The sequence below is a fragment of the Lynx canadensis genome, chromosome C1 (genome assembly GCF_007474595.2).
Source record: "Lynx canadensis isolate LIC74 chromosome C1, mLynCan4.pri.v2, whole genome shotgun sequence".
NCBI classification, from domain to species: Eukaryota; Metazoa; Chordata; class Mammalia; order Carnivora; family Felidae; genus Lynx; species Lynx canadensis.
In genome coordinates this window covers 72,132,125-72,159,432 of record NC_044310.1, presented here as the reverse complement: position 1 = coordinate 72,159,432, position 27,308 = coordinate 72,132,125, and the positions used below count along the sequence as shown (strand labels likewise).

Below are 27,308 nucleotides of genomic sequence, written 5' to 3'. Positions count from 1 at the left end.
CTTATTTTGCCTTTATTTTTCCAGAAGTGCATATTTTCTGTTTGTGGTTTTCCCAGAAGACAGAACAGTTCCTCAGTCTGCAGTTACATGCTGCCCTGTGCTAAAGTTTAGTTTCTATAGTTTACTTGGAAAGTGAATTTATTACTTCTGCCCTGTCAAATATTTTTTTTGGCATTAACTTTTGCATGGATTATTCTCACTCAGCAAAGGTCATTTTAATCCTTTTTTTTTTTTTTTTTTTTTTACTTTTTTACTTGGACTCACCATATTACTGACATGACATGTACATCCACAAATGTTAAAGAATAAAACCTTATGATTGTTTTTTGGATCCATGTCTCAAATGAAATGCTCCCCTACAGAACCTCTCTCCCTCTGGCTGCATTCTTTCTTGCTTGCATATGCAAAACTGCAATCCTTTCCATAGAAGCTATGATAGTTGGGTTTGGGGGAGGGTAGTTTTTTGTTTGTTTTTAAACAAAAAATAACTTTGAAATTGCAAAATTAAAAATACAAGTATTCAAACAATTCATTGTTAATTTAGTCATTAATTTAAGCTATTGACTTTTTATTGAATATACAGTATGCTGACAGCAGACTAGGCTTTGAGTAACTTTGCCCTTTAGGAATCCATAACTTATGCGTTGCCCTATCTTGAATGATTTATTAATTTCATCTTGTTTTAATATGACTGTTTTTCTAAGAATGTATTCATTTCTACTTTGTTCAGACTTATAAACTACTAAGAAGATAAATTTAAGTCAACTGTATTGTGTTATTGTATATTTAAAGCACAATGAGTATAAAAATCAATGAAAATTTGAAAATTTTATGAGAGTTAAGTGCCCTAAGTGATGCTATTGTTTATAACAAGAGTATTTTAAAGCTACTTTATAAAATATCAGGAAAGTATAAACTTCTCAAAACATATACTTTATTTTCAACCAGTTATTAAAATTGAATATGCTATTACTTTCAAAACAATCCAAAATCTGAACTTCACTGATTTGATCTGGGGACAAGTTCAATGAATAAATTATATTTTCTCTCTAGAGTTCTTCAAATCATTACAGACTGTTTCCTGCCAAAACACAATTACCTTTTTTGTTGTTGTTACAGCTATATTGAGGTATATTTGACATAAGTAAGCTGCATATATTTAAATTGCATGATTTAATCACATTTTTTGTGTGTATGTATAACACAAAATCATCACCAAGATCAAGATAGCCAACATATCTGTCAAACTCAACAATTTCCTTATTTACATTTTGTAATCCCTCTCTCTGACCTTCCTGCCCCTACCCTTTCTAGGCTACCAGTGATCCGCTTTTTGTCACTATAGATAAATTTGCATTTTTCTAAAGTTTTTGTATAAATGAACTCATATAGTGTATACTTTCTTTTGGTCTGGCTTCTTTTACTTAGTATAACACGTTGGAGTTACATCCAGGTTGCCACATCCAGGTTATTTCATTTTCTGATATACCATAATTAACTTACCCATTGGATTTAATTATTTGTGGATTGTTTATCCATTTACCATTTTTAACTGGGAAGACTGTATATTTCAGTAGAAAACAGAGACTTCATAACTCTTATCAAAGAAATACTGAAGTGCTCACTATATGCCATAGATCATGATGTACTTAGCCATATTAGGACACTCTAGCTTCTAAACTTCTAACTAGTGCCAAAATAAGAATGACCATATTTTACCCTTATGATTTCCCAGGATACTAATCGAATCTGCTAGTACTTTAGTTCCCAGGTTTTGCTGTAAAAAATGCATGCGAATTTGTCTCCAGCCTTTAGTGATTAGAGAGTAATAAAACATTGGTTTTACTGGAGAGAATGCTGAGTCACTCTTCTCAGTACAGTAAACAGATGTGAGAAGTCTGAAAATAGAGGACATGTTTTCACTTATTATTTTTAAAGCCAATTCAGTTTCTGCTTTTTGATAAAAATTGATTAGACTATTTCTATTAAGAAAGTACACAAAATTGATATACAAAATTGGTGATGTTTCTGTACACTAATAATGAGCTATGAGAAAGAGAAAATTAAGAAAACAATCCCATTTATAGTTACATCAAACACAACCACAAGCCTTTCTCTCCTCCCAAAAGTTACCAGTTCTTTTTTCTTTTATGGTTTATCACTCAAGTATGCATCTTTTAAAACTATAGTTTAAGCTTATTTTATGGCTATGTCTTTCAGCTTACAAGCTCTCTTTTCATTTCCCTTTTCCCCCTTACAATTTAGCTGTTGAAGATCCCCAGTCATGTGACCTGGGTAGTCACATAGAGAGGCCTGACCATATTCAGTTTTGCTTATTTATTTTTGGTGGGACTACAGGTGATACTGTGTTCTTTCATCAGAAAGTACATAATGTCTAGTTATCTCTTTGTTTTAATGATGTTAGTACCAGTTGATGACTCAAATGCCTAGATGTATTAAATCATTAGAAGATTGCAAAATATAGATATTTTTGCTGTATCATTTCTTTTTTATTTGTTGGCTGAATACATCCCCTTGTCCACTGTTTGGTTAGTAGTGGCACAGTATACATGAGAAAAGTAGAGTAAATGCTTGATTCTTCACCTTTCTTTACCAGTTTTCAAAATAATGAGTTGGATTCCTTTAATCCTCTAAAAGAGGGCAGTTCTTTAATTGTTGTATCATTATGAACTTATGAATAGCAAAAATATTTGATATGTTTCAATCCATTGCAATTCTTATCCTTATTGAAGTTCATATTATCCCATATCTGCCCAGTGGGATCCTCTTCAAGCTCCCTCAGAGCTCTTCACATAACTCTAGATTTGATACCTTTTATAGTCTTTTTGCTTCCTGGAATGAGAAGATGTTTCAGACTCATCTGGAGGATGGACAGGAACTATGAATTATCCATGGGGATATTCTGAACCAGTGGTTGTAAGCCAGTGCCCAGGGGCCAGAAGTAGCCATCAGACATGTCTTTTTTTCCCCCAAAAGAAGCAAATCAGTCACTCAACAATGACAACAACAACAAAATAACTTTTTTTAGCACTTACTATGTGCCAGGTTGTCAAGAATATAATAGTTGCTGAGAATATAATAGTTCTTAAGACATAAAACTGCCTCAAGGAGTTTACAATCTGATGAGGAAAATAATAGAAGTCAAAACACTACATTAAGTGACCTTGCAGGACTCCAAGATGGCGTGAGAGTTCTTAGAAGGGACGTAACACTTTGTCAGTTCTGTATTCCAGTGTTAAACAACTGTGCAATAATTAACCTTTAATATTAACTTTTTGAGCAGTATAAATTACTTTAACTGGGCATGAAAGAATGGCAAAGGAAATTTTCAAATGCTCACTAGAATTACAGTAATGGCGATTGAGTAAACTCTCTATGTTTTCTATGTTCCCTAGGGTTTTCCAGGAGATATTGGGATTCCTGGACAAAATGGCCCTGAAGGATCTAAGGTAAAAAAAAAAAAACAAACACAACAAACATATATATATATATATGTACTCAATATATATATATATATATATATATATATATATATATATATGTAGTCATTCTTATTTTGGTTATATATATATATATATATATATACATATATACACATATATATGTATATGTGTATATATATATGGTCATTCTTATTTTGGTTATATATATACACATATATACATATATATGTGTGTGTGTATATATATATATATGGAGAGACAGAAAGAGTGTTTTCTAATCTCAAATCTCAGTGAATGGGTAAAAGAAGACTTTAGGAATATCAGAACATGTCTGGATATTTTGAACTTTCTCGGCTGCGTTTAATAAACTGTACAACTTATTTCAAGGTAATAAGGAATTGTTTTCATGTTTGGTTGTTCTTTTGGTCCTCTATTCTATTGATCTGTATGTCTGTTTTATGCAAGTACCATACTGTTTTGATTACCATAGCTTTGTAGTGTAGTTTGAAATCAGAGAACTTATTTTTTTAATTTATTTAAATCCAGGTTAGTTAACATATAGTGTAATAATGATTCCAGGAATATAATTTAATGATTCATCACTTACATATAACACCCAGAGCTCATCCCAACAAGTGCCCATCACCCATTTAGCCTAACACCCCTCCAGAAACCCTCAGTTTCTTCTCTGTATTTAAGAGTCTCTTGTGGTTTGCCTCCAACAGGGATGATTTGCCTCCAATGGGTATACTAAGTGAAATAAGTCAGTCAGAGAAAGACAGACACCATACAATTTCACTCATATGTGGAACTTAAGAAAAAACAAAACTAGATGAACATAAGGGAAGGGAAGGGAAGGAAAAATAAGATAAAAAGAGAAAGGGAATCAGAGAGCTTAGTATCTCTAGCTTTGTTCTTCTTTCTCAAGACGGTTTGGATATTCACCATCTTTTGTGGTTCCATACAAATTATGGGATTCTTCCTTCTAGTTCTGTGAAATATGCCATTGGTATTTTGATAGGGATTGCAGTGAATCTGTGGGTTGCTTTGGATAGCATGGAAATTTTAACAATATTAAATCTTCCAATCCATGAGCAGAAAAATCTTTTCTATTATATGGGTTGTCTTTAATTTCTTTCAACAATGTATTATGCTTTTCAGAGGACAGGCCATTCACTTCTTGATTAAATATGTTTCTAGGTATTTTATTCTTTTTGATGCAATTATAAATGGGAGTGTTTTCTTAATTTCTCTGATAGCTTGTCATTAGTTTATATAAATGCAATAGATTTCTGTACCTTAATTTTGTATCCTGCGACTTTATTGAATCCATTTATTAGTTCTAATAGATTTTTGGTAGCATCTGTAGGGTTTGCTGTATACAGTATCATGTCATATTCAAATAGTGACAGTTTTACTTCTTCCTTTCCATTGTGGATACTTTTATTTCTTTTTCTTACCTGACTCTTCTGACCAGGATTTCTAGTACTGTTTTGAGTAAAAGTGGTATGAATGGGCATCCCTGCCTTATTCCTGATCTTAAAGGAAAATCTTGCAGCTTTTTACCATTGAGTATGATGTTAGCTATGGGTTTGTCATAAATGGCCTTTGTTATATTGGCCTATATATATATATTCCTTCTATACTCACTTTGTTGAGAGTTTTTATCATAAGTAGATGCTGAATTTTGGTAAACGATTTTCTGCATCCATTGAGATGATCATATTATTTTTATTCTTTGTTTTGGTGACATAGTGTATTACATAATTGATTTATGGATGATGACCATCCTTGCATTCCTTGAATAAATTCTACTGATCATGGTGTATGATTCTTTTAATGTATTGTTGAATTCAGTTTGCTAATACTTTGTTGAGGATTTTTGCAATGCTATTCATCAGGTTTATTGGCCTATAAGTTTCTCTTTTGTGTTGTTTCTGTCTAGTTTTGGTATCAGAGTACTGCAGGCCTTGTAAAATGGATTTGGAAGTATTCCTTCCTCTTTATTTTTTTTGGAATAATTTGAGAAAGATAGGTACTAACTTTTATTTAAATGTTTGGTCAAATTCACCTATGTAACCACTTAGTCCTAGACTTTTGTTAGTTGGGGAGTTTTTAAATTACTGATTTAATTTTATCACTTTTAATTCAGTCTATTAACATTTTTTTTTTATTTCTTGGTAGTTTGTGTGTTCCTAGGAATATCTATTTCTTCTAAGTTTTCTGATTTGTTGGTGTATAATTGTGGTAGTCTCTTATGATTCTTCGTATTTTTGTATTGTCAGTTGTAACTTCTCCTCTTTTATTCTGATTTCATTTGGGCCTGCTCTCTCTCTTTTTATGAAGAGTCTTACTAGAGATTTATCAATTTTTTTTTACCTTTTCAAAGAACCAGCTTTTAGTTTCATTGATCTTTTTTATTGTTTTCTCTACTATTCCTGCTATTATTGCATTACTATCAATTGCTCCCTTTTTGTCTGTTAATATTTGCTTTATAAATTCAGGTGCTTCTATGTTGGGTGCATAAATATTTATGAATGTTATATACTCTTCTTGGATTGACCCTTTTATCACTACGTAATGCTATTCTTTTGTTACGGTCTTTGTTTTAATTTTTAAATTTTGTTAATGTTTATTTTTGGGAGAGAGAGAGAGAAAGCATGAGAGGGAGGGGGCCAGAAAGAGAGAGACAGAAGTTCCAATACAGGTTCTGCACTGTGAGTGCAGAGCCCAATGCAGAGCTCAAACTCATGAACCATGAGATCATGACCTGAGCTGAAATCAAGAGTTGGCCACTTAACCAACTGAGCCACCCAGGTACACCTACAGTCTTTGTTTTAAAGTCTGTTTTGTCTTATATAGGTATTACTATTCCAACTTTCTTTTCATTTGCATTTGCATTCCTTTTACTTTCAACCCATGTGCATCTTTAGACCTGAGGTGAATCTCTTATAGGCAGCACATAGATTGGTCTTGTTTATTTATCCATTCAACTGCTCTATGTCTTTTGATTGGAATATTTAGTCCATTTACATTGAAAATAATTATTGATAGGTATGTATTTGTTGCCTATTGTTCATTGTTTTCTGGATGTTTTGTAGTTCTTCTCTGTTCCTTTCTCTTGCTCTCTTACCCTGTGTTTTTATGACTTTATTTAGTATTGTGCTTAGATTCCTTTCTTATTGTCTTTTGTATGTCTAGTATAGGATTTTGCTTTTTGGTTAACATAAGGCTCACATTTAACATCATATACATATACACATAATGGTTTATTTTAAGTTGATAGCGACTTAAATTTGGTCAAATTCTAAAAGTCTACATTTTTACTACCTCCCACATTTTATTTTATTTTTCTGACATCACATTTTACATCTCTTTATATTGTGTGTCCCTTAACTATTATGGTTAGTTTTACTACTTTTGTCTTTTAACCTTCATAGTAGTTTTATAATAATCTACTACCTTGCTGTATATTGACCTTTACTAGTGAGATTTATACTTTCATATGTTTTCGTGCTATTAATTAATGCTGTTTCTTTTCTTTTGTTAAATTTTTTTTTTCAACGTTTATTTATTTTTTTTGGGACAGAGAGAGACAGAGCATGAACGGGGTAGGGGCAGAGAGAGAGGGAGACACAGAATCGGAAACAGGCTCCAGGCTCCGAGCCATCAGCCCAGAGCCCGACGCGGGGCTCGAACTCACGGACCGCGAGATCGTGACCTGGCTGAAGTCGGACGCTTAACCGACTGAGCCACCCAGGCGCCCCAATGCTGTTTCTTTTCAACTTAAAGAAGTACTTTTCACATTTCTTGTAAGGCTACTTTAGTAGTAATGAACTCCTTTAGCTTTTGCTTGTCTGGAAAACTCTTTATCTTTGCTTTGATTCTGAATGATAATCTTACTAGTAGAGTATTCTTGGTTGGTTTTTTGCCTTTCAGCAGTTTGGATATATTATGTCTCTGCCTTTTGGCTTGGAAAGTTTCTGCTGAAAAATCTGCTGATAGTCTTAGGGGAGTTTCCTTGTATATAACAAGCTGTTTTTCTCTTGCTGCTTTTGTAATTCTGTCAACTAGATGTGTAACAACGAGAGAAAAAGACCACTTCTAAAGAAATTAGGTTTGTTTTTAAATTTGTGATTTCCTAGCCTTCCAAGCTTTATTTGGAAACTTTAGGAATATTTAGACTAGTAAAAGTTTAAAGTAGCTAAAAGGGTCCAGCTCACATTTCTTCATAAGGCTGAAGTTCCAGGGAGCTTTCAGTCCTGCTAACAGCCTCATCTGTACAATATGAAAGAAGACAGAGAACATGGGAGGGGGATTTCCACATGGCTTTATTCTCCTCCTCCTTTCCCTAACTTAGTCAGTAGTAATTCAGTACTCAAACAAATAACCAATATGGAAGAGGGATAAAGATAGAGATAGTGTAAAGCATTTGATTTAATTGACTTGTTGAAGTGTACATGTATAGAGAGGAGAAATATTTGAGAAAATGAAAAACTTTGTATTAAATAGAAATTATCATTGTCTCAAGGTTAAAAAACAGTGTATTTTTTAGTGTTGACACATGAATATGTGTTTTGGTAAAATTATCTAGGATAGATAAGATAGTTGAATCTCAAGTTTTATTATATTTGGTAGTGTGGATATAATTTTGACTATTCATAAATATTCACCAATAAAATATTTTTATGTAGCCATATATGAAGGAATTTTAAAAAGCCCTACTTTAATTTGCAAGCAACTAATTAAGCCTCTTGAGGACTTAATATTATAAACTGGAATACTACTCTTTAATTCATATTTAATTTAATAATTTAATAACTATGTCCAAAATATCCCATACTGACCATGATCTGTTTTAACTTCACATATTTGTGGAGGACATTGTATTTGTGACAGGTGTTAAAAACTACCAGTGAGGCTTAAATGCATCAAATAAGGTTGGTTGGGTGTGGTTTTATTATAAAATTTCCTAGATATTTACCATGAATTTTAGATTAATCAAGATCAATCGAGCATTCAAACTTTATAATCCTCCTATAATTTTTTTAAGATAATGAAAAAAAATGCAGAATGCATGGTCTTGACAATAAATTTTGACATGCAACCATAGGACTTATTTTCCTTTAGGGAATAAAGATTTCTTTTCAATTAAGACACTTTAAAGTATAAAGACAAACCTAAATATTTTTCTTTTCTCAGTTATTATTCAGCAAGAATAACATAGGTAGAATAGTTGGCCTCTAAGAAAGTTATATAAAAAGTCATCTTGTTTCTTGCACAAGAAATGATCTGTCCATTTCAAAAGGATGTTAATAATAGCTGTATTTGTTAGTGTGCTATAGTGTCAAATACTACAGTACTATATATAGTAAATGTCTTACACATATCTCATTTTATCTTCACAATAGCATTATAAGCTAAGTATTATCTCCATTTTACAGATGGTTTAGTTATTGCTGTCACATAACTATCAAGTGACTTTGCCAGGATTCTAACCCAGTTCTTAACCATTTAGCTTTGGTACGAAATTGTGGAAAACATTCAATACCATGCTAAACTGTTTCTACTTTATTCATGGGCATCATGAAGCAATCAAAGATATTTAAGTAGTAAAGTGTCCTGGGTTATTTATGTTTTAAAAATATATCAGTCAGCATGGAGGAGGGCTTAAATAGGAGGGAAACTGAAGGCAAGGAGATGAACTCGTAAAAGCTAGAAAAGAATTATAAAGATCTGAAATAGAGCATTCAATCAATCAGCCAATATTTATTGATTGCCTTTCATATGAGCCATTGTGCTAGACTGTCCACAAAGATGAAAAGTATTGATCCTTACTTTCAAAAGACTTACAATCCAGAGAAAGATCTGCAAGAAAACTTTTATAATAACCATATGAATAATATTCAATTTGTAATACCAGCCTCCAGTCTGGCAAGTAATGGAATAGGGAACTGTGCGGAGAAGGTAGCACTTGAGCTGACATGATGAATGAGTAGGATTTGCATCCAGACAAGGGAGATGTATGGCATTCAGGAAAAGGAAGCTTGTGACAGGATGGAAGTATAATACGTGGAACACTCTTACACTAAAAGCTATTCGTTGTTTGCATGAAATTCAAACTTAACTGGGCATCCTGTATTTTATCTGGCAACCCTATTGGCCACCTACAAAGTTTCCATATATACAGCAATGTTTCTCCCTTTTTTTCTGTCTCTATGGAAGAAATATTCCTCCTCTTTCTCTATATTCAAGTCCCACACACGTTTTGCAGCAAAACCTCTCCTCAACTACTGAATAACCTCATGCCATCAGTTATCACCTACCTTTACACTGATCTCTCTCTTGAATCAAAATTTCCCCTTTGCACTTAAAACCATTTTCACTGCCAATGTTGTAGCTCAGGCCCTTTTTACTTTTCACCAGCATTAGTAATAATCTTTCATTTGTTCTTCCAGCCTCCAGTCTGGCATTTCTTCAAATCTGCTTTTGAGTAGATGATGGAATAATGTTTGTAAAGTATAGATCTTATCATGTCATCCTTGTGCTTATTTCTTCAGTGATCTCCACGCTTCCAGGTTAAGGCTCGCACTTCTTTACTTTTTATGCAAGGTTCTTTATAACCTACCCTGTCTCTCTGACTCTATTGTCTATAATCACACAGACATACACAGTCATATAGTGATGGAAGCATCACTCTTCCGAAAACCTTATTCCAGTTAAACTGTTTAGAATACCAAACCGTACTATACTTGTTCAAATCTCAAAGCTTCTTGCCTTCATATATTACAACTGATGATTTATTTCTCTATTAGACTATAAGCTTTTGAGAGAAGAGCCTAACTGATTTTATGAACATCACAATAATCATAATAATGTCCATAACATATAACAGGAATGCAATAGATATTGGCTGAATGCATGATTGATTGAATGACTGTGTTTAAAAACTATTTGGGAAATAGAAACAATACAACTTGGAATTTATTAAATGAAAGAGAATTTGAGGATAAAGCTGAGACTATTACTTGGGTTACTGTTGTCATTGATTTAAATAGGAAACTTAGGAGGAGCAGGTTTAGAGGATGGGAAATACAAGAAGTTTCATTCTGGGTATAGTTAGTTTGAAGTTCCTCTTTGACATCAAGGTAGAAACAATCAAGAAATCACAGTAAACCAAACTTAAAAATAGAAATAGTAGCATGAGGGGATGTTGAGAGAGAAAGGTAGTATAGAGAATGGAATTGATAACTTCTATAATGTTTAACACTTCACCTGCTACATAACTGAACTTGATGCATATATACACACATGCATTTATCCATTCACTCAGTATTTCATTTATTTAACATCTATTGAATTTCTTTTATGTGTTAGACCAAGGAGTAAATGTGAGATTATAAAGATGTCTTTTTGTTGTTGTTAATTTTTTTTAACATTTATTTATTATTATTATTTTTTTTTTGAGAGGCAGAGAGAGACAGAGCACAAGTAGGGGAGTGGCAGAGAGAGAGGGAGACACAGAATCCGAAGCAGGCTCCAGGCTCCGAGCTGTCAGCACAGAGCCTGATGCGGGGCTTGAACCCATGAACCACGAGATCATAACCTGAGCCAAAGTTGGCCGCCCAACTGACTGAGCCACCCAGGTGCCCCTTATATAGATTATAAAGATTATAGATTTCTAAACCATGGTTCTGCCTCTGGATGAGGTAACAGTTTGGTGACAGATACCATAAAAATAGCACAAAATGTAAGAAATGCTGTATTAAAGAGTGGGTGAAGTACTATGAGAGCCTAGATAAATGAGAAACAGATTCTGCTCTAGGAAATTAAGAATTACTTTAAAAGGAAGTGATAATGGAACTTAATGTTTTCAAGTATGCATTTCATGTTAGGTGAAGAACCAGGTAGCTTTCTAAATTCTTTTCAGTTTGGAAAATTTGTTTCTCTTGAAGTTTTGTAAAGAAAAATGTCATAGAACTGAAGAAAACCAACTGATAAAACCAACCAATATTACAATAGTGATATTTAAAATTTCCTTCTCATTACTTCTTTTAGTCTTAGAATTACATTGTTTAAAAGTGGGACAAAAAACCCTGAAAACCAGACATTTTAATGAATACAAATGGTTGAATTTCCAATGAGTAATAATTACTTTGTGGATTACTTTATCTAAATGTATTCAATAAACAGGAACTTTAAGCTTCATCAGGAACATCACTAGACTAATTGTTTAAAATTACTGAATTTTAAAATAACATTTCAGAAGAGATGATTTTATCAAAAGGACCAGAAAATTTTAAAAGAAGAAGGACTTTGTTTTGTAGGTTAAGAAGCGTCTGCTTATGTTTTTCTTCTTGGTGCTTCATTATTTTTATTGAAGTCGTTTCTAGAAACAGAAGGGAAGAACAGAGTCAAACATGCTGACCCTATTAGCGTGATCTTTAGTTCTGTACACAATATCACGGAAGCATCTTAGAACTTCATTTATTTTAATATACATATCTTGTTTGGAAAGTAGGGACAATATCAATTACTAAAGCTCTGTTGAGGCTATTCAAGGAGGTCATCAAGACAATTATGTGCACTCTATGTGAAATACATGGTTACCCTATTTGTAAGCCAGTTGGATTCTTTCCAGAGCAATTTGGCACAGCTCTAAAGAAGCCTTTTATTTTCTCTTCATTTTCTGCCAGTTGACTAAAAACCTCAAACTAAGATTGGAAACTTATGTTGATTATGGTTCTATTCATTATGGGTATGTGTGTGTATATATGTGTGTGTATATAGATACAAAACATACTCTCATGAGCCTTTTTAAGAACCACCCGATTTGGCCATCTGCTTTCAAGTATCTCATAACATTAGAAAAACCATCCTTTGCTGCTTACTTCAGAAAGTAAGTGCCCAATAAATATTCTCTGTTCTCCAGTAAATAGAATAATTTATTTATTCCTATAATGGTTTGTGTTGTTACTTTGGCTGTGGAATTAGGGGTGGTAAAATAGGCTGTTATTTTCTGTTGTATGACATCTCTGATAAGTTTTTGGAGAAAGCCTACTATTAGAAATAGGAAGCCTGTTTTAATTTGTAAAATTATGTTACAGAATATGTGGAAATAACCTTCACACTGAATTATGAAAATGTCATGTGATCATATGTACAGAGGTGAGCTAACTCGGTAAGAGAAAAATGCATACCTCTGAGTAGTTTTCTAAGAGCACCTCAGCTCAGCCCTGAGCACATTTCATGTGCTAAATCAAGATTTCTTACACTAGCCATTTTATTCTCCAGACATCATTTAGTCAGCTGAAAAGTACTTATGAGTTTGTACAATGCGTAAGATATTATGTTAAGAAATTACTTGGAAATAAGATTAAAACATGGTCTTCTGTCTGCTAGGAACTTGTAATTTTCCGGAAGTGTGAGATTTCCACATGGGAAAAGCTAAAAAAGCATAACTAGGCAACATATAAATGAACAATAAGGAGCTCAGGGAATGACTATTATGGCCATTTTTCTGAAAAACTTTACAGTAGGATTTTGAGATGGATGGATTGGATTTGGCCAGGTAGAGTCAAGGAATGAGAGTCTTTATACAATAAATACAAAAATGAACTAGAGATGGAGGGCAAAAGTAAACCTATCAGTCTTAAAAAAAAAAGTTAGGAGTCAGATTGTGACATATCTTAAATATAAAGGTGAGAAGTTTAAATGCTGATAAGCCCAAAGAAGACTTTTTGTTGTAATGATAAAAACATAACATAAAGTCTACTTTCTTAACAAATTTTTAAGTGTACAGTACAATAATGTTAACTACATCCACATGTTGTACAGCAAATCGCTAGACCATTTTTATCTTGCATGACTGAAAGGCTATGCCTGTTGAGCAGCAACTTTGAATTTCTACCTCCAACCTGTAGCAGCCACCATTCTACTTTCTGCTTTTATGACGATCACTACTTTAGATACCTCATATATCTAGAATTATACGGTGTTTGTTCTTCTGTGATGGGCTTATTTCACTTCACATAAGGTCTTCAAGTTTCATGCATGATGTAGCATATGTTAGAATTTACTTCCGTTTAAAGGCTGAATAACAGTCCATTGCCCAGTAGTCTAAATATCCACATTTTCTTTATCCATTCACCCACTGATGTGCATCTAAGTTGTTTCCACCTATAGACTATTGTGTAATGCTGTGTTGAACATGGGAATGCACTTAACTCTTTGAGATTATGTTTCCAATTCTTTTAGGTAAATACCCAGGAGTGGGGTGGCTGTATCATATGGTAGTTCTATTTTTTAATTTTTGGAGGCACTCCACACAGTTTTCCATAATGGCTGCACTATTTTTTTTTTACATTCCCACCAACAGTGCACACGGGTTTTAATTTCTCTACATCCTTGTCAACATTTATTTCCTTTTTTGTTTGTAATAGTCATTCTAACAGTTAACGAGGTGATGTTTCTTTGTGGCTTTGATTTGCATTCCCCTAATGGTTAGTGATGTTGAACATTTTACATATACTCAATCATTTGTGTGTTTTACTTGGAGAAATTTCTGTTATAGTCCTTTGGCTATTATTTTAATTGGCTTATTTGGTTTTTGCTGTTGGGTTGTAGGAGTTCCTTATTATGTTATATATTAAACAATCATATTTATGGATTATGCATATTTTCTCTCATTCTATAAGTTGCCTGTTCCCTGTGTTGGTTGTTTTCTTTCTGTGCAGAAGTATTTACTAGTCTATTTTTGTTTTTGTTGCCTTTGTTTTTGTGTCAAATACAAAAAGTCATTATCAAGACCAATATAATGGAGGTTTCTCCTATGTTTTCTTCTAGGACTTTTATGGTTTCAAGTCTTATGTCTAAATGTTTAATCCATTTTGAGTTGATTTGTATGCACGGTGTAATTTAAGCATCCAATTTCATTCCTTTGCATATCCAGTTTTCCTAACGCTGTTTGTTAAAAAGACTATCTTTTCCCCATTGTAGTCATAGCACCCTTGTCAAAGACTATCTGACCATGTGTGTGTAGTTTTATTTCTGGGTACTCTATTCTGTTTCATTGGTTTATATATCTGTCTTTATGCCAGTACCAAACTGTTTTGACTATTAGAGCATTTTTAAAAAATTTTTTTAATGTTTATTTATTCTTGAGAGAGAGACAGACAGAGACAGAGTGTGAGTGGGGGAGGGTCAGAGAGAGAGGGAGACAGAATCTGAAGCAGGCTCCAGGCTCTGAGCTGTTAGCACAGAGCCCAATGCGGGACTCGAACTCACAAACCGTGAGATCATGACCCGAGTCAATATATTTTGAAGTCAAGAAATTGAGACCTCTAGCTTTCTTCTTTCTCAAGATTGTTTTGACTATTGAGGGTTCTTTGTGGTTCCATATGAATGATAGAATTGTTTTTTCTATATCTGCAAAAAATGCCATTGAGTTCTCACCAGGGATTCCATTGAATTTGTAGATTACTTTTCATAGTGTAAATGTTTTAACAGTATTAAGTATTTAACAATGTTTTATAATTTTCAGTGTACAAATCTTTCACCTCCCTAGTTAAAATTATTCATAAATATTTTATGGTTTTTGATGCTGTGGTAAATGGGATTGTTTTCTTAATTTCCTTTCTGAATTGTTTGTTGTTAACGTATAGAAATGTAGCTTATTTTTGTGTATTGATTTTGTAATTCTGCAACTATGTTGAATTCATTTATTAATTCTAACAATATGTTGCTAACATCCTTAGCATTTTTTACATACATGCTCTTGTCATCTGTGAACAGAAATTTTACCTTTTCTTTCCTACTTCGATGCATTTTTTTCTTTCTTGACTAATTGCTCTATCTAGGACTTCTAGTACTATGTTGGATAGAAGCAATGAGAATGAGCATCCGTGCCTCATTCCTAATATTAGAGGAAAGCTTGCAGTTTTCCACTGTTGAGCACAATATTAACTGTGGACTTCTCATATATGACCTTTATAAGGTTGAGGTAATTTCCTTCTATTTTTATTTTTATTTATTTTTTTTTTAATTTTTTTTTCAACGTTTATTTATTTTTGGGACAGAGAGAGACAGAGCATGAACGGGGGAGGGGCAGAGAGAGAGGGAGACACAGAATCGGAAACAGGCTCCAGGCTCTGAGCCATCAGCCCAGAGCCTGACGCGGGGCTCGAACTCCCGGACCGCGAGATCGTGACCTGGCTGAAGTCGGACGCTTAACCGACTGCACCACCCAGGCGCCCCAATTTCCTTCTATTTTTAGTTGGTTGAGTGTTTTATCATGAAAGAATATTAAATTCTGTCAGATGCTTTTTCTGCCTCCATAGAGATAATCATGTTATTTTTTCTTTTGTTTTGTTAATGTGGTATATCATATGATTGATTTTCATATGTAAACAATTCTTATATCCCAGGAGTAAATCTCATTTGGTCATGATGTATGGTCCTTTAATGTGCTCTTGAATTCATTTTGCTAGTTTTTTTTTTTTTTTTTGGAGGGTTTTTACACCTATATTCATTGGAGAATTTGGCCTGTAATTTTCTTTTCTTGTAGTGTCTTTGTCTGGCTTTGGTATCAGGGTAATGCTGGCCTCATAAAGTGAGTTTGGAAGTGTTCCCGCCTCTTGTCATCTGTGAACAGAAATTTTACGTTACTCAACTTTTTGAAAGAGTTTGAAATTATTTGCATTAATTCTTTCTTAAATGTTTTATGGAATTCCCCAGTGAAGTCATTTGGTTTTATGCTTCTCCTGGATGGGATATATTTTATTACTGATTCAATCTCCTTACTACTCAGAGATCTATTGGATTTTGTATTTCTTCATGTTTAGTTTTAGTAGGATATATGTTTCTAGGAATTTTATGTGTGTCTTCTAGGTTATCCAAAATGTTGGTATATAATTGTTCATACTAGCATCTTATGATCCTCTTTCATTTTTTATTTTATTTGAGTATTATCTCTCTTTTTGTTAGTCTAGCTAAAGGTTTGTCAATTTTGTTTTCATTAACAAAAGTTTTATTAATTGTTACCAAGTTTTATTCATTTTTTCTATTGTTTTCCTATTTTCTATTCACTTATTTCTGCTCTAATCTTTATTATTTCTTTCTGTCTCTTAACTATGGGCTTAATTTGTTCTTTTTTTATTTTTTTTCTAGTTTCTTGAGGTGTAAAGCTAGGTGGCTTATTGGAGATCGTTTTTAATGTAGGTGTGTACCATTTTAAAATTCTCTCCTAGGGGGCCTGTGGGTTGCAGGTTGCTCAGTCAGTTAAGTGTCTGACTCTTGATTTCAGCTCAGGTCATTATCTCACAATGGTGAGATCTAGCCCCGAGTCTGGCTCTAAACTAAGCACAGATTAGCTCTCTCTTGCCCCATTCTCTGCCTCTCCCCACTTGCATGTGTGCTCTTGCACTCTCTAAATAAATAAATAAATAAATAAATAAATAAATAAATAAATAAACTTTTTTAAATAAATAAATGAATAATAAATAAAATCCCCTCTTGGTACTGCTTTTAAACATCCCATAAACTTTAGTATATTGTGTTTTCATTTTTATTTGTCCCAAGATATTTTCTAATTTACCTTTTGATTTCTTTTGATTTGAATTTATTCTTTTGATTTGAAGAACCCATGGGTTCTTCAAGAGTGTGTTGTTTAATTTCTTCCTATTTGTGACTTTTTCAGCTTTCCTTCTGTTGATTTGTACTTTCATACCATTAAGGTTAGAAAGGATAGTTGGCATAATTTAAATTTTATTATATGTGTTAAGATTTGTTTTGTGACCTAATATGTGATCTATGTGATCTATGCTGGCGAATGTTCCATATATGCTTGAAAAGAAAATACATCCTGCTGCTTTGTGTGGAATGTTCTTTATCTATTGGGACCATTTAGATTTTAGTGTTATTCAAGTCCTCTGTTTCCCTTATTGAACTTCTGTCTGGTTGTTCTATTAATTATTGAAAATAGGGCATTGGAATCTCTTGCACTGATTGTGTCGCTGTCTGTTTCTTCCTTCGGTTCTGTCAATGATTGCTTCGTGTATTTGGGTATCTGATATTGGGTGCTTATTTATTTATAATTGTTATATCTTCCTGGTGAATTGACCCTTTTGTCATTAGTTAATATCCTTCTTTGTCTCTTATGACAGTTTTTGACTTAAAGTCTATTTTGTTTCATGTAAGTAGGGCCACACCTGTTCTCTTTTGGTTATCATTTGCATGGGATATCTTTTTCCAAGTTTCACTTTCATTTTATATATGTTGTCTACAGTGTGTTTCTTGTAGATATCATATAATTGGATTTTTTAAAAATCCATTCAGGTACTCTAAGTCTTTTGATTGCAGACTTTAATCCATTTACATTTAAAGTAATTACTGGAGTGCCTGGGTAGCTCAGTTGGTTAAGCATCTGACTCTTGACTTCAGCTCAGGTCAGGATCTCATGGTTGTGAGTTTGAGCCCCACAGCCAGGCTCTGTGATAAGTGTGGAGCCTGCCTGGGATTCTCTCTCTCCCTCTCTCTCTGCTCCTCCCCCACTTGCACATGCTCTCTCTCAAAATAAATAAATAAACATTCAAAAAAAAGTAATTACTAATAAAGAAAAACTTACCATTGCCATTTTGTTCACTGTAATTGTTTTGTGTCCTATAGCTTCTTTGTTCCTGTTTTCCTCTCTTGCTGTCTTCCATTATGTTTTGTTGAATTTTTGCTGTGACATGCTTCAAAACCTTTCTTGTTTTCTTTTGTGTATCTTTTATAGATACTTGGTGGTTCCCATGGGGTTTATATGAAACCTCTTATGTTATAGCAACCTATTTTAAGCTGATAACGACTTCAGTTGCATTTGAAACTCCACTCTTTTACTCTATGGAAGATTTTGAGAGTAAAATGATGAAAGAGTTGTTTTCAGAAGAACAATAATAGCAAATTTAAATATGAATGTAGTGAATATATGGGGTAGATAAGTGCAATATCAGTTTAAAGACTTGTAAACACTAATCAACGTGCAATGTATAAGAAGAAAACTAATATTTATTGAGTCTCTGTTATATTCAAGGTACCCTTTTATTTATTGTAACAACCTCATAATGATGATGGTAACATTATTCTACAGATAAGGAAACTCAGGTTATAGCCCTAGTAAGCTTCAGAGCTGAAATCCATATCCAGACTCGACTTCGGATTCTATTTTAAATTAAAAAAAAAAGAATTTGTTTGTTTAACATGATAAATATGAGACGCGCACAATTTAAACAATGACAATAACACAAACTGTATTAATGTTAAGAATTAGACCATTGTAAGTTTCTCAAGTATCCCTCACTTCCCTTTTTGCATTTATAGATAACAACTCCCTTGTGTTTGCCATATTTTTACCATACTTTTGCCACACTTTACCAATGTGTTGTTTTGCTTGTTTTGGAAATTAATATAAATAGAACCATAGTACATTAAATCTTCAGTGATTTGCCCCTGCCACTCAGTCTTTTCTTGCCCATATATTCTAGGCTGATGCATGTAATTACAGCTTATTTATTTTTACTGCTATATAGTAACACACTATGTAGATGTACTGCAATTTTGTGATTGATGCAACTGTTGATACTCATTTATGGCCTTATTTCGTTCTTGAGATTACTTTTCACAAATCTTCCACGTGTGCTTCTAAGGACTTTGTAAACTCCAACTTGGGGATTCGGTGTTTTACATATGGCCATTAGATCCAGATTGGTCACTTTGCTATTTCAGTCTTCTCTATTCCTGATTTTTATCTGCCAAGATCTAGTAATTTCTGAGAAATGTGTTAAAATTTCCCTAACATTAGATTACTCAATTTATCTTTATTTATCTATCAATTTTTACTTCATGTATGTGGAATTTATTAGTTGCATAAAAATTGAGAGTTTTTCATCTCTTCCTGGTGAACATAGCCTTTTATCATTATTTAGTGACCCTCTTAACTCTAATAATCTGTCTTACCTTGAAGTCTATCATATGTAACACTAATATGATTATTTCAGCTTTTTTGAGTTGGTGAATCTCTTGCATATCTTTTTCTACTTTTCTGAACTTTAAACCTCCCCGTATTTTTGTTTTAGTTGTGTTTCTAATAAACAGCATATAACTAGTATTTTTTTTTTAATTCTGCCTTTATAATTTTTTTAAGATTGTAAATTGGTCTTGGAAGAGAAAGGAAAAAAGACTCTGGATTTATCTGCTTCCCTGAGAGAGTTATTTTTTGTTTCTTGGTCAGTAATACCACCTATGCAGGGTAAAAAGCTGCAGTGAGAGAATAAGGGAACTTAGTTTTCTTTTATCGCTCAGCCATCAGCTAGTTACACCCTGGATATGGAGCTGAGTCCGTTTCTTACACATACACACTAATCTAAACTTGTATATTCATCATTGTCTTTTGAGCCCCAGGAGTTGGTAATAGATTCTTAGTGTCTGCTTTTTTTATGCTATAAAAAAAATGATCGGCTTTGTTAGCCAATGATAACTCAGCAAAAAATTATTTGCAAATATTACAAACTTTCTGACTCTCCCAGAGAAGATGTTTCTCTTTCATCTAATTTCCCATCATACTTTACTTCTACTTCGATTACAACTCTTATGTACTATTTTTTATTTTAAAGTGCCATCATCAATAATAAATTAGGAATTCATTGAGAATAGGAACTGTGTTTCATTTGTATTTGTATACTCAGGGTCTAATGTGCTATTTATTATACCTTACACATAGAAAATTAATAAATGTTGGATGAAAAATGAATGAAGAATTAATTAAATAGTTAAGCATTAGCTGTCCTGTGTTGGAACTTAAATATCATAGCATTGATTCTATACCTTCTGTCAGTCTAAATACTTAAAACCTATCACTTAGAGATCTTGAAGAATATTTTGGATACTAAAGAGTTAGACATCATTGTATCAGTCAGAATTCTTTCAGTTGTAAGTAATGAAAATGCAACTTAAACATGATTATATAAATATGAACAAAGTTTAGGAATTCAAACAACTAAATCCAGGACCCCAAACAATATCATTAGAATCCAGTTACTCCTACTCTCTTTATGTGTTAATTTATGGATTTCATTCTCAGGCTCTCTCTCCTTCATGATTTCCCATCATCCTTAATGCTATTCCCAACTGTTCCAATGTAGTCCAGAATTTCCTTTAGTTAGACTGAGGTGGGTTTCTGGCTCATTACTGAACCAATCACTGTTTCTGGGGGTGTAGAATATGCTGGCTGACTTAGGTACATGTCACATGTCCACCCTCAAATTTAGTCAGGGATGGACTCACCTCCCTTCAAATCGTGTGGGCTGAGTGGGGAGAAAGTGTTTCCCTAAGTAAAATTAGGATGCTTTTGCCTGAAAAAAAAAAGCAAATGTATGTTGGACTTGCATACAACAACATACACCCATTTCAATAATCTAATCCATCTCTTCCAATGAAAAATAAGAGAGCTGCACAAAAACGTTAAGTTATTGCCTGAGATCATGCAGTTTCTCCAATGGCGCCATGTACATAATAAGCCTGTGATAATATATTGTAGACTTTTAAACTGACCAAGAGTTTTTCACCTTTTGATTGTGTTGCAATTTAGCAAAGATAGAGCAAGGCATAATGTGAAGACAAGATTTTAGTGCGGTTTGTCACTTTGCTGCATTCCAGAACAAATGATTAAAGCTACCTGGATAGATTTGCTATTTGGCATAGTTATTTACTACATTTAAAAATTAGATAAAATCTTTGAATGGTTATAGAATCACTAAAAGCAATAATGCAGAAGGTAGTTTTTAAAAGAGATTTACTTAAAACTTTGCTGACACATTGAATAGTTAGAGGAACAGAACTGAATAAGAAAAATGTCACCATGTTAAATAGATAGTATAGGGTGTTTTCTGAAGTAGAAAGATTTTTTTAAGTGACTTTGCTGAATTTTTATTCAGAGCATTCGATTTTTAATAGCATGCATTTTGAGTAACAACAGATTTCTTTTAATCGTGAAATTGCTAATCACATTCAGATTGTTACTTTCTTCTGCAAATTCCTCTTTTTGCCAGCTTGTATTAAGAAGGGAAATAAACTGAAGAACATTTAGTGCAAATAATGTATTCTAGATTCTGCTAGTCTCTTAACGGATATTAAAACAGCATATATCTCTTCCATCTGTTTTTAGACATTGTGGATACTGTATTATGTATTTGTTGTACTATTATCAAATTAACAATTGGACCCATTGCTTTTTTTTTAATGTTTATTTTTTATTTTATTTTTGAGAGTGAGAGAGAGAGAGAGCAAGAGCAGGGGAGGGGCAGAGAGAGGGAGACACAGAATCTAAAGCAGTCTCCAGACTCTGAGCTGTCAGCACAGAGCCTATCGCGGGGGCTCAAACCCGTGAACTGGGAGATCATGACCTGAGCTGAAGTCAGAAGCTCAACGGACTGGGCCACCCAGGCGCCCCAGGACCCATTGCTTTAAATTTAGAAGTACTTTTTCTGAGTGTCTGGTTGTGTCTGGTTGAAGAGAAACATACTGAGCAGATTATTTGAATGATAACATATTTTTAAAGAATAAGTTTACTACATTTCCCAATTTTTTAGATGCTCTATATTTTTTGGTCACTTACCCTCTGACCCAATTTGATAACTTCATAATGGGAAAAGAATGGTACCAAATTGTATTGCCCATATCCAGATTAATGCTGATTGAAAAATATTAATTGAGCTGAAGTTTTTCTTGCTTGTGCCTATGTTTCTTTTATAGGGACTCCTTGGAAATAGGGGACCTCCAGGACCTCCTGGTCTCAAAGGACCTCAGGTATGGAAAAAATAAATACCCCAGTCAGCAATTGTTTTAGTTCAAGTATTCCCTTTTTATTTTTCCTTGGACTTTATTTTTTGCTTAAAGAAAACATTGCTTTAGTGTGGACAATTTTTGCCGTACAGGATTTTTTAAGTTACCATTTTACACTGGCAGTTATGAAATGGGATTTGGAATCATTTTCAGTGTTGTGAATTCATTAAGTAATTTATGCCAGTGATCTCCATGGAATGTCTGAGGAATCTGAGCTAGAATCTCCCTCATATGTAGTTGGATGTATATTTACTATTTGTGTCTATTTTATATTTGTGACCCAAGAAATTTTATTTTAATTGAATTGTGAATTGAGAAAAATGTTCGTTGATCAAATAAATAAAGTAGATTATATGAAGCTAGATAGGTCTGTGTATGCTATTCAGATATGGTAATATCAACTTTTTATTTAAAGGTGAAAAGTCAGTATATTTAGAAAATATGTCAACAAATATAATAAAAACATTTATTGCTTTCTAATTTTCTTTAAGAATAATGTATAAAAATTATTTTTTGATGTTACTCTATACATTTTTTGATCCTAGAAGAATACACAAGATTTTATATTTTATGACATTATAACTGGTTTGATCCCAAGGACATTGGACTTATAAGTTAGTCTAAAGAAAGCTCTAGACATTAAGCTCCGTTTGGGTAGGATCTGATATACCTTTATATCTCTATGCCTTAAAACAGAACTAAGAATCAAAACTATATTTATTAAATGAATGAAGTATTAAAATGTACCAAGAGCAAGCATTCTTTGCCAATAATATTTTAATATACCAATGGATATTAATTTCCATCTATTCAGAACTTAATTGAGTGGGAGAGATACTGAGCCCAAGAAGGTAAAGGTTATCCCTAATTTATGATCTCAGTGATTCTTAATCTTCGCTGTGATTTTTATTTGCATTTTCCTCATGACCAGGGATGATGAGCATCTTTTCATATGCCTCCAGGCCATCTGTATGTCTTCTTTGGAAAAATGTCTATTCAGGTCCTCTGCCCATTTTTTAATTGGATTTTTTTGGCTTTTGGTATGGAGTCGTGTAAGTTCCTTATATGTTTTGGATATTAGCCCCTTGTCAGATATCCTGATTTTGTGATGGATACCCTAATCACTTTTACTCTTATTCGTTCTCAATTTTCTATATACTACTTTTATCATCTACCAATTTAAAAACAGTCAAATAGTACAGGTATCCCTTAGAGTAGATGTGGTGTTGTAACTGAAAAAATTAAAACGTTATGGGATGATACAGTTCTAAAATACAAACAAGCCACAGCTTTATTTTCATCACATCTCAGAGTGAGTTTCAGGTTTCAGAATAAATAGAATAAGTGTTTACATTTCTAAGTACTTATTTCAGGCCATGAAATGTTCTGATTTTTATCTAAGGGAGAAGAAGGACCAGTTGGACTCTTTGGAGAACTGGGACCAAGAGTAAGTATCATATAAATACTCTTCAAAAAGTGCTTCTCTTAAAACAACTGTTATGTGAATGTCTTTTAATAGCACCAAATTTTAAGTTGTAACAAAGGAAAAAAACATACTATAAGCATACAATCCCTCCAAATAATGTAAGCCTATAACTGGAATTTTCCAGGGATATTTTAAATGATATGCCTACTGCATATTTACTTATTCTGACAGTGGTTTTATGGTCTTAGTAATTTGAGCTAATTATTTATAAATTTTCTCAAAATGTAATAGGAAGCTAAATGCCTTAGCCATTTTAATGATGTTCTGGAAATTTCTGTTGTCTAAGTGTGCCAGTAAAATTATGGAAAGCTAAATAAGATGCATTTTCTGTCAACTTTTTCTTCAGTTAATATTGTGTAGTAATATACGAATGGCCTGTTTTCAAGTTCTGAAAATAAGTTATTTAAGAATTTGGGCATTCATGATCAAAACTTACATTATCATGAGATACTTAAGGTGTGTCTATCACATTTATTTTAAGAGGAATCATTAGACTCACATGAACTACATCTCTTTCTTATGAGAAACATCATAACATACAGGTTCTTAAAACATTTTTACATTTAAGGAGACAGTAATTTTTTCTTTTGCACCTTTTAAAATGTACTCATTTAAAATTTACTTCTCTAGAACTCAGGAGAGCCATGATTGCGTCTTATCTACTAAGTCTTAATATTTATTACTATTGTCGCTTCCATTGGTTTCAGATCAATTTAAGCCTAGTATTGCTCTAAGTATGTTACATGAATCATCTCTAATCTGGAAAACAACCCTGCGAGACATTGTCCACATTTTTTTAAAAATATTAAAATAAGTCTTTAATTTACTATTACATGCTCAAGCATTACATGCTCAAGAGAAAGCTAATATGACAAAATTTAAATAGGACCCAAAGTGATGACTCCAGCCCTGATGCTCTGAATTTCTTGAATTCAAAGAGATTATAAATGGGCTGCTACAGATTCCAGTGAGATTCCTTCTGTAATGTAGAGATGATGTATAACTACTTCTTAATTACTATAATGTCTGAGTATTACATTACTAAAGATGAAAGAAATATTCTTGCTAAGGCTTTTTCCAAAACAATGTGAATGAAGTGTATTACTCAAAATTCTTTTTGTAAATATCATAGACTAATCTAATAATTTAGACTCTTAATTACATTTCTTCTCCTATATCTGCAAATTGATTACAGAGCAATTGACACTTAAGAGTAATAAGATGTTTTTTATTCTTTACTTTGTGCTTGGTAGGAAAGCACTAGACAATTTCAAGGAAGGTAGAGGTAAAAATTAGAACAACTTTTTGGATAGAAGTCCTAAATATAATTTTAAAGTTACTAAAGTTTTTGTATGTAGTCAAAATACAATGAAAGCTGGAGAATTGTTTGTTTTGTTTTAAGAAAGAACAATAGGGAAGTATTTGTTAATGGATAGGAATAACAAAATGCAAATCTATAATACCTGGCAAGTATTATAAATTAGTATTATATTTAACAATCTCCCCACACACTTTTCCATCAAATTTTGTATAATCAGATATCAGTTGTTAAGTACTAGAAACCACATACTGTAGATCGATCTACCCAATATCTAGGATTTGACATCCTCTCCTGCAGTGATCTTATTCTCTGCTCTCTTTAGGTACTAACTGCTGTGGTCATACCTTTACCTTGTCATTACCAGTAATACCAGCTTCTCCTTATTTTCAGTTTCAAACTTCTCATTCTCCAACCATAATGTCCTTTTTTTCTAGTACATTTTCTCTTATAACTAGTCCCACAGTCCCAATAAGAATTTTAACCCATCGATCCTATTGCCTTTCCATTATTCCTACTTCCCTCATAACCTCACATCCTTCCTCATCATGCCTAAAACACCACATTATCCCTTTGATTGCATTCTGAATTCTATTTCCATACTCTTTTTCTAGTTTCTAGTATTGCTTCTACCCACCTCTCTGTATCTATGCCATTGACTCTGCCTTCTCTCCTGTGATTGTGAATGAACAGCCATTTTTCTAGCTAAGGTCAAACTTCTACTTGTTTACTACATATCTTATTCTCTTGCCTACTTATTCCCACTTTCTCCTGCATCATAACTTTGTTCTCTCTAATGGATCAGTTCCATCAGAAAATAAAGATGTTATGATTTCTTCCAGCTTAAAAACAAAACACAGGGGCGCCTGGGTGGCGCAGTCGGTTAAGCGTCCGACTTCAGCCAGGTCACGATCTCGCAGTCCGTGAGTTCGAGCCCCGCGTCAGGCTCTGGGCTGATGGCTCAGAGCCTGGAGCCTGTTTCCGATTCTGTGTCTCCCTCTCTCTCTGCCCCTCCCCCGTTCATGCTCTGTCTCTCTCTGTCCCAAAAATAAATAAACGTTGAGAAAAAAAAAAATTAAAAAAAAACAAAAAAACAAAAAAAAAACACAAAACTTATATTGATCCCAGGTTTTCTTCCAGGTGTTACCTTTTTCACCTTCCCTCTTCAGTAAAAATACTCAAAATTATTGTCGGGGCCCTGGGGTGGCTTGATCGGTTAAGCGTCTAACTCTTGGTTTTGGCTCAAGTCATCGTCTCATGGTTCATGGTTCTGAGCCCCACGTTGGGCTCTGCACTGACAGCACGGAGCCTGCTTGAGATTTTCTGTCTTTCCCTTTCTCTCTACCCTTTCCCTGCACTCTCAGTCTCTCTCTCTTTCTCTCTCTTTCAAAATAAATACACTTTAAAAAAATTATTGTTTATACATGCTCTTTCCATTTTTTCTCCTCACGCTGTCTGCTGAAACCATTCTGGTCCCCACTACTCCAAAATAAATCATCTCATTAAGGTCATCAGTGACTTCTATATTGTGGAATTCAATGGTCATTTTTTAGTCCTCATGTTACTCGATAATCTTCAGAAGTGGACAAGATCACACTCTCCTCCTGGAAGCACTTTCTTCACTTGCATGGTCTTCCTCCTAACTCTGGTAGGAAATTTGCATATTTTCCTCATTTCTTCAAATTCTAAAATTTTGGAGTGGTTTGATTTGTGGACTTATTCTCTTTTCTGTTTACACTGGACCAGATAAGCTGGTCAAGTCTTATGGCTTTAAATACCATCAAAATGCTGGTGAGTTCCAAAATCATACATTTAGATCAGAATTTTTCTACCCTCTGAACCTCTGGGCATGTAAAACTATCAGACGATCTCTGCACTTAGGTATCTGACAAGACTATCAAATAGCAGTGTCCAATACTGAGCTCCCAATTTACCCTCCAAACCTTTCTTCTTACAGTCTTCTCCATTTCATTTAATCCCTTACTCAGATTAACATCTTGAATTCATTCTTGACTCTTCTCTTTCTCCCACATTTTACACACGGTCTGTGAGCAAATCCTGTAATCCCTGCCTTCAAACTGTATACACAGTTTTACCACTTTTCACAACCTTCTCTGTTACTACCTATGCCACTGTCATCTTTTGCTCAGGTTATTTCAGCCCT

General features: G+C 33.4%; 1 protein-coding gene across 1 annotated transcript in view; it reads left to right on the top strand.

Moving 5' to 3' along the window:
* COL24A1 (collagen type XXIV alpha 1 chain) overlaps positions 1–27,308 on the top strand; it is a 385,490-nt gene that overhangs the window by 126,576 nt on the left and 231,606 nt on the right. The window contains 3 exon segments of the mRNA XM_032594090.1: positions 3,417–3,470; positions 22,251–22,304; positions 23,743–23,787. Coding sequence (XP_032449981.1) covers positions 3,417–3,470; positions 22,251–22,304; positions 23,743–23,787 — 153 coding nt within the window.